General features: G+C 37.2%; 1 protein-coding gene across 1 annotated transcript in view; it reads left to right on the top strand.

Annotated features, from left to right (window-relative positions):
• lamc3 (laminin, gamma 3) overlaps positions 1-7,273 on the top strand; it is a 218,938-nt gene extending 211,665 nt beyond the window's left edge. The window contains exons 26-28 of the mRNA XM_036140365.1: positions 1,198-1,338; positions 2,626-2,725; positions 5,487-7,273. Of these exons, the coding sequence (XP_035996258.1) occupies positions 1,198-1,338; positions 2,626-2,725; positions 5,487-5,749 (504 nt within the window). The 3' untranslated portion in view covers positions 5,750-7,273. The remainder of the gene's footprint in view (positions 1-1,197; positions 1,339-2,625; positions 2,726-5,486) is intronic.
• Positions 7,274-9,271: the final 1,998 nt, after the last annotated feature.

Raw genomic sequence — 9,271 nt, forward strand, 5'->3', positions numbered from 1 at the left:
AAATTGAAAGTGTGGCCAAGTGTGTATCACCACTTGGTCATGCACAAATAGAAACTTTAAAGAACATAACTAATACTGAGAAAGGCTATACGAGCTTTTTATACATGTTTCAAGATCACTTTGTCACTAACATTTTGATGAATCACGATGTGAATTTTAAGATTTTTTCTTCAGGTGGTATTGGCACAAACGGCACCATTAAAGGTGACTGTACAGCACCACTTGGAACACCAACATGTGAGAAAACGGTGTTGCCAGTAAAAGGCAGTAAGTTTAGGAACACACTGTACTACTGTCAGCTTTGGGAGATTCTCTTCACGCTGCATTTATTTTAAACAACCAGATCTATGAACACTTTCAACTGCTGTCTGTGTCAATGATCTTTTCTTCTGATTTGGGTTTTGTTCTTTTGTTTTGTTTTTGTTTTTTTGGATTTTCATGTGTTTTGGATGGATTGGATGTAATTTCTAGTAATGATGATGATGATGACGATGACGACGATGATGATGATGATGATGATGATGATGATGATGATGATGATGATGATGATGATAAACTCTATTTATATAGCACCTTCCAACAAAGCCTAGCATTCATGAAAGTGCTTTACAAAATAAAACAAATAAATGCAAAGCACAAAGAACAGTGCTGGTTAAAATACAACCACAATAAAAGAATGTAAAGTACTAAAAGTTAAACATCAAAAGCCATTTTAAATAAATGGGTCTTAAGTTTGGCTTTGAACAAGACCAGGTCAGGGATGGCATGCAGCGGAAAACGACCGGTCCCCCTATTTCTTGCATTTGTCCTAATTTTTGTTTGATTATGTATTGTATTATTCATTTAGTTTCTTTTTTAGGTTTCCATGAACCTACCAGGGACTATATGTATCAATGTTGTTAAGTACAAATCTAAATAAACAAATTAGAATCCCTCCACATAAATCCAGTTTAATAGGTGATGGTGTGGAGTCGCCCAGGATTTCCCAGACCTTAGATTTACTCTGTGAAGCGTGACGGTTGACTTGTATGTGAGTAAATCTAGAATGGCCCAGCTTTTTAAGCGAAGGGTTGTTCAGATTGCTGGCAACTTTTGTGTCCTGTAAACATGCAGAATTTTTTTTTCCCCACAGACATTTGTTTAATGTTTTTTTCTCTCCTTGTTTTATCACGTTATGCATCTTTTTTTTTTTTGCAGGGATCCAAAGCCACTCTGACTCAGGCCAAGCATACCAGGACTGCAGCTTCTCACCTTAACTCACAGATAGACTCTGTTTTAAAGCAGCTGTCAGAGCAAGAAATACGAACAGAGGAAGCAAACTCAAAGATCCCACCAGAGGTATTACGTTTAAATTTACATACAGAACAATACAGTAGATATCTTTCCACGTCTATCCATTTTTTGTTTCATAGCAAGGTGACTAAAGAGAGACCAAGCAAGTGTAGAGTAGTAAGTTTAACAATATCTAATGCACAGCAATCGGATTAAAAGCACTGAACCTCCTGCCAATGAATATGTTCTGGCACCCAAACATTTTAACCCTCCGTTTGAGGTGCAGCAGATTCACTAATTAGGAGAATGTTGTCCTGCAGATTTAAAAAAACAGCGGAGAATTGCTTATGGAGCTTAAGGAAAGGCAAGTTTATTTATAAAGCCCTTTTCAGTACTAAGAGGATTCAAAGTGCAATCGTTCTTAGTATAAATATTCAAAGATAAATATTCAAAGATGTTATGTTGAGGCTTGTGATTGTAATTGTTTCTTACATTAAAGGGAAGTGCAGGATCAAAAGGAACTTGGTGGCAGGATCATGTTGTGGGGATGCTTACTTGAGCAGGGACAATGAAGCTGATGAGTAGATAGAGTAAAATACAGGGAAATCCTCTAATAAAACCTGATTCAGACCACAAAAACACAGCCCGAGCTATAATGAAAAGCTTCAGATCAATGGCCCAGTCAAAGCCCAGGCCGCTTGAGAAACTGTGACAAGATTTGAATGTTGTTGTTAACAGACTCATTGTATCCAATCTTACAGAGATATTCCATAAGACTTGCAGCTGTAATTGGTGCTTCTCCAAATTCTTAACTGGGGGGGGTCTGAAAACATAATGCATCACACATTTCATATTGTTGTTTATAAAGAATTGTAAAAACCATGGGTGCAAGTGTCTCAATTTTCAGTTTTTGTTTAGATAGCACTTTTCATACACAGCAAGGGGAACACAACGTGCATTATGCAAGATGAAAACAGGAGGCACTGAAAAACAAACTAACAAGTACAAGATAAACGTGATATTGGATTCATAGGAACACAGCTCGATGTTACATACAGTACTAATCCCTTTTAAAGGACCGGTCAGGAAAAACATTGACTTTTAGCAAAACTAAGTCTAAAACTCAAATATGGTATACTTTAATAATGCATGCACTGGCGCAGATATGTTGTCTGAGATGTTATCAAACTGGGCTTTAAGGCTGCTTTTGAACAGCTTTCTGGATTTTGTTTTCTCTCAACAACTTTGATTTGCTGAGTATTTTTAGCAAAAATTGTAGCAAAATACATATTGATCTCCTCCTCCTCTGTACAGCATAAAGACTATGTAACCATTGTCCCCCCCTCATTCTAGCCTGAGGTGTCTCTTACCAGCATTAAGCGTGACATGGAAGCAGCTAAACTCCAGTTGGAGGCATACTCTGTTACGCTGAGTGAACTACTCAGCAAAATTGGTAAGTTTCTCACATCAGAAGTGTCTCTAATATCTGGTCCTATCTGGTCTTAAAGGGCTCTATGATTAGTTGTAACGATCGACTTCATTTGAGAAATATCTACTTTAGATGTAAAAAAAAAACAATACAATAAAAATACTGTAAGATGTTTAGTTATTATAAAACGAAATAAAATATTGTCACATGGATTTTACCGTGTCGTTTACTTCGCAGTGCATTCTGGGTAAATGATGTATACTAGGTTCTTTAGCGCTTGCTCCATCCAGCCAAAACAGCAACGTTAAACCTTTTCAGTTTGAATTGAAATGAACAATAACTATATATAATGAAATGCTGAGACTGTGTGATCCAGGTATCTGGTGTCAGGTCCAGTAATAGTGGATTTAGGATCTTTATGGATAAAAATAGTCACACGGCAGTTGGTTTTAGCTAGCGAGGGTAGAGCCCACCTGTTAGCTCCTTCATCAATTTTGTTCATACAAATGTCTCAAAGTCTTCTGGAGAGAAGTATTGAGAGCACAAATGTGGGTCCTTCTGAAGTTGTCTTCCTCCAACAGCTTTTTCCCGTTGTGCCTTTCTTTTTCTTTTTTTTACGAGGAAAGTGGTGAAGACTCACCTCAGCTTTTCTGTTGTTTTTTGTTTTGAAATTACAGCCAACAGCGACACAGTGTGGCGTTGTCTAAATTTACACCAGTCAAACGCAATACAATAACCAACTGGGATCACGCTGTAGGTTCCAGTCCAGCAGGACCTAACCGCATCATTACCCAGCATGCATTGCACAGGGGGGAAAAACGGCAACCTCCATGGGTGAAAAATATAACAAAGGATAAACAATTTTGGAAGCGAATATGAGTTCTTACGTTATCACAAGCAGCAATTTTTAAGTTAATAGGAAAATTACAAAATATTTAGGTCAACATTTTCAGCTAATCGTAGATCCCTTTAAGAGTTTGTGTGTTGTCTATAGATGTACATATTACCTTAACAATCAGATTACTAAAGAGTTCTGAACTTTTTAATGTCTCTATTAACAGTGAAATTCCCCAAGGATTTTTATAGTAAAAGAGAAACAACTGCTACTTCCAACGAAGGCCAGATTTATTGTTGTGAGTTAGAATAATTAAGAAATGTACTTTAGCACACACAGAAGCGTTTCAGATTATAAAATCAACAAATTTCTGTCAGAGAGCAAAATTCATGGTTCTGTCAGTACTAGCAAGTCCTGCCAGTAGCAAGGTAGCCTCAGACTATTACGTTACTACCATCTTTTATTGTAGGTATGTTCCTTCTTTAAAATGCTTTTTTTTTTTTTTACACCCGATGTAACAGGACAAACACTTTCCAAAAAGTTCCACTTTTGTCTTGTCATGTCACTGAATATTCTGCCAAATGTTTTGGCTTATGTGAGACAGGCCTTCAAGTTCCTTTTTGGTCACCTGTAGTTTTTATTGTAGAAGTCCTACATAAATATATTTTTTTTGCCCATTCTATTTGTTATTGTTGAATCATTAACACTGACCTTAACTGTGGTAAGAGAGGTCTACAGTGATTTAGATGTTGTAGGTTCTTTTATGACCTCCTGGATAACAGAACCTACCACTCCTGGGAAGGTTCACGGCTGTTCAATATTTTCTTCATTTGTGGATAAACGCTCCCACTGAGGGTTAGCATGGGGTTCTTAAGCCTAAAGGCCAATGCGTACTCTGCAAGAACAGAGAAATTAGTTATTTTCCTCGAGGCTGTGAGAACAAGAACAAAGTTCTTGCTGGCAGAGACATTTCATACTTCACAAAAAGAGTGAAGAACTCCCAAGAAGTCTTCCTAAGTCTCTCTCACTGCAGCACACCCACTTGATATTTCTTGGACACCACTCAAAAGACAAATGTTCTGCGGAGAATATGCATCAAGAACAAGCTGCAAGAACTCCCAGACCAGGGCTGCAAGAACAGAATGTTGTAATTTAGTTCCTTTAGCCCTAGGAGAGGGAAGACATTCATCTGTTTTTACAGAGTATGTCGTGGCCTTTTGTAATGGCTCTGTAAATATGACTATGATAGATGTCAGTGACTTTGTTATTTCATGTGTTCTGAATGTCTTTTCATAGGGGCTTGTGATGCTGCTTCTTCAGATCCTTTAATCTACCTCACGTGTTCAAACAGGTTTTATTTGAGCAATTTCTTGATTCTGCTGGCTTTGGATTCAATCAGTCCTGACAAGAAAAGAGATAATAAACAAAGATTTGTGGTGGATAAGAATTCATTTACGATTTAACCAGAGGGGTGGGGGTTGCTTTTTCACAGAGGTAAAGTTTGGTTTAGTTAGATGTGTCCCCTTTACAAATTAAATCATTTTATAACTGCTTTTTGTTTTTAATTTGGTTATCTTTGTCTTAAATTAAAAAAATTTTTGATACTCTAAAACATTTGATTGAATAGAAGAAGCTAAAACAGAAGAAATCTGTCAGGGGTAAATACTTTTTCACAGCATTGCATATGCCATGACCCCACAAAATTGTAGAATCAACTAGAAACCCCAGGATTTTGGCACTTTATCATCAGCATGTTAACATGCCTGAGAGGATAATGACCAAATCGCTCTAATTAGGTCATCATGCAGACTCACACACTGTTTGAATCTTTAATGCAGGAAAAGCCATTAATGAACCAAAAAAAATTATTTATATATATATTTTTTGCTACCATTCCCTCCGTGATTTCTTCGTTCTCCATCCGTTCCTTCTCCTGTGTGTTTTGACCAGACGCTAGCGTCCCACTGGAGCGATTTGATCGGATCCTAAACGAGACGGAACGCCGTCTGAGCATGCTGCGTGGGAGTGTGGAGAGCCCGGCGCTGGGATCCAAGATCCAGAAGCTGCATTCTGCTGCTAAAGAACAGCAGAGCCGCGTGTCCCTCATCGAGCAGGACATCCAGGAGATAAGGGAGGAGAGAGACAGTCTCAGGGACATTGCCGTGAACCTGCCTCAGTCCTGCCCCCAGGCATTAGGAGACGGCAAAGCCTAGGAATGGGAGACGATGAGGATTGCAACATCTGTAAAGCAACCAAACATCAGAAAAGGTCTGGGAGGACGTTTTGATAAAAGGAGCCCTGGTCATATTTTATTTCAGCTTCAAAAATTCACTGATATCTTCTCACATTTTTCCCTCTGTTGCCCTAAGCTACAATTCATTTTCCCATCACTGAACGAAGACACACACAGTTTAGCCAAATGCCTCCGAGCTCTCCTCTGTCTCCAGTGATTCATACCTGATTCTCCTCCTTCGACTTGATGTTTTTCTTTCTCGCTCTCTCTCTCCATTTCACTTCTCCAATCTCTTTTTATTTTCTTTTTTTTTTTCCACCCACATTATCAGAATTTCAATTTCCTTGTGAATGATAATAACCAGCCACCGTGAGCTGCCAGGGAGCATCCACCCGTTTTGAGAGACTGTTGACTTTCCTTTGTGGGGTTTAAAAGGTGTGTCTGAGCACTCCTTCAGACTGACACCTTCATTTACACTTCAGGTCTTCTTTCATCAGTGCTTCTTAATTAACAATTAGCCATCTTGGCCCCAGCGGGATTCAGGTCAGGCTTTTAGCAACACACAGCGTGGCTTTTTGGGATTCTCACGGTGCCTACCTGCCTGTTTTTGTTTTTCTCCTTTACTGAGTTACTATCAAGTTGTCGAGCCGCCTCGTGTCTTGGGGGTCACTGATGGTGAGTACGGGTGGCTCCCTCTCTTCAAAATGATCCTTAACCGACGTACCTAATGAACAGGCATAGGCTGGTATCACGGTAACTATACAAACATTTTGAACAAAACTGGATACCCTGTTTTACTAATTACCACAACTGTAAACACAATGTAGGGGTCTGATGTTACGTTCATCTGAAGATACAAGACGATACACGAAATCTGGTTCACGAGGAATAGTAAAGAGTGAAGGTTTCACAGATCGCAAATTGTGTTTTGAAAGAATCTGTAATCCCCCTTGAGTGTCCATGTTTTTTCACAAGCTAACCTATTTCCAAACAACTGAATTTCTCTTTCTTTCAAAAGAGAAGCTATAGGAGGAGTCTTAACTGTGCAAGTTGACCAGGAGTGTTCTGCAACAGGTGGGGGAGGGGTAGCAACTTGACACTCCTTTGGGTGTCTCATTAAAATCCCCATAAACTGCAGAAATTGTGTTTTTGGCCTTTTAAAACTGGTACCTTTTTAAAGCCCAGATCTAACTTGATGCCATAACCAGCCCACGCCTGTTCATGAATCAGTGGTCACCAGGAGTCACATTGTACTTCATTTATAAAAGGTTAATGTGATATGAACTCAGTAGCATTTCTGCAAAGACTTTTAAATATCACAAATATACTTTCAATGTTTTAGCCCTGCCAATAGCAAAAAATACACTGCATAATGGAAAGGGTGCCTCTGTTTAATGTATCTATTGTTAAAAGACCATTAAGTACACTGTGTGACATCATGAGAAGGGTTCATTTTACATCGCAGAAGAAATGTGTTAAACTGCAAATCCACATAATAAAGTTTGTTGCCATTTGTGTTTTTCTTTTCCTTTTTTTTTTTACAAATTCTGGGCAAAAACATAGTGTAACTGCAGAATTTAACCCATGAAATCAATTGAGCTATTTATAAATACATTTTATTTGGGTTGAATAATATAAATTATCAAACAGATAAAAACACACACACATCATTAATAAGTTATGGATCAACCTATTATAAAATGTACTTAATGAAATTAGATTAAGTTGAATTAGTTAAATATATTTGTTCACCTCTGGTTTGTCCTCCAATGTTGAAGAGAAATGATATATGATTATGAAAAATGTATTTTTTTTTTATTATAGTTCAAAAAAAGGTTGCTGTAGGCCATGTCCCTGACAACTGCTCCTGAGCTGAAACTTAGCTTGCTAACAAATTTGACTTTAGTATTAATCATGTCGCTGAACTAGTTAAAGCTAAATTTAAACTTAAACTGTTGGTCTGAAACACAAACACTTTTTCAACTATGACACACTATAACAATTTCTAACTTTTAACAGGTTGATACAGTGGTTCATAACACAGCCCATGTTACTACCTAAGGTTCCTATGCAGTCTGATTTTGTTTGGCATTTTTATTCAATAATTTCAAAGTCTAGAAAAGAATGGAAAAAGAACTGCTCAAGTGCGAGCCACCAGAATTGACAAAGCCTTCTGGATAGGAGTTGAAACGTTTTCAGAAAGAACGGAGCGAAACTCTGGTTACGTCCCATTTAAGCCTGTTTGCTGTTGCAATGAACCAGATAACTTAGAATCTGCACTGGCATGATGGAAAAAGAAATTAAGACTATGGAAAAATATTTAGATCTCCAGACATTATTCCATTATCTTAATGTTGTCTTTCCATTCTTCTATCTTTCCTGCCTGAAATTCTTGTGTCCTCATTCCTCTCCGTGCTTGCAGACTCCTTCCTTCCTTATTCTCTTAATTCCCTTCTCTCCTTCAATGTTTCTTTGCTGTCTTTTCCTTCTTCTTCTTCTTCTTCTTCTTCCATGTGTCTTTCCACCTCCCTTCGTTTGTCTCGGCCTGCGCTTGGAAAATCTGCCATAAATGTGCAGTATTTTTTTGTACTTTACAATTCAAAACAAATGATTAGAAACTCTGGAAAGTTTAGTTTGTAATAGTCTCACATCTTTACAAAAAATGTTTAGGAAGCCTAGATATCCTTTCTTTATTTCAAGACACGAAAAAGTCCATTCCACCCTACCTTCAGACAAATTCTAATCAAAATCTTTAGGTAGGATTTGTTACAAAAATAAGATGTTCATGTTGTCCATTGTTATTACAATTACAACCTGCCACAACTAAAATATTATGTATTTTAGTGTCTAATATGTGACACTGGCCAAAATTTGGTTTAAAATTAAAAATGTGTTTAATAGTGTAAAAACTACATTTATTGTGTATTACCTTGACAACTCATTCCAGAATCCTGTTGACCGTGAAGTTTACTTTAACAGGGTGAAGGTGGTTTGTTTTTGGATACATTCCTAATAACATGGTTTCTAAACAATCTTAAAAATCATTCAAAACACAGAAATCTTCAGACTGATTAAAAAAAATATAGAATTCAAGGACATTTTTCTCAAAACCATGAGTTGATTGATTTGTGCAAAGATTAGTGGCTTTTGTGCTCCACCCAGTTGAATGGTATTGTGAATATCACAAGAAAATAAGCTTGAGATGTTTTTGTTTTTTTATCTTGAGATAAAACAAATGATGAGAACATTAGATCAAATGTTGTAATTAAAATTAATTAAAAAAGATTATTAAACTTTCACAATCTGTTTGAGATTTTGACAAAATTAACTAAAGATCTTAATTAACTTTGTGACAATTTTTGTGGCTTGTATCGATTTTTGCATCGATACAAGCATGTTCACACAGGTTACACTCTCTGGTGATGTTTTGCACATTGTTTCATTTATTTATTTGCAGATTGTTTTAGACTTTTTAATGCTTAAAGAGCACTGACTCTGAAAC

This window comes from Fundulus heteroclitus, chromosome 8 (assembly GCF_011125445.2).
Source record: "Fundulus heteroclitus isolate FHET01 chromosome 8, MU-UCD_Fhet_4.1, whole genome shotgun sequence".
NCBI lineage: Eukaryota > Metazoa > Chordata > Actinopteri > Cyprinodontiformes > Fundulidae > Fundulus > Fundulus heteroclitus.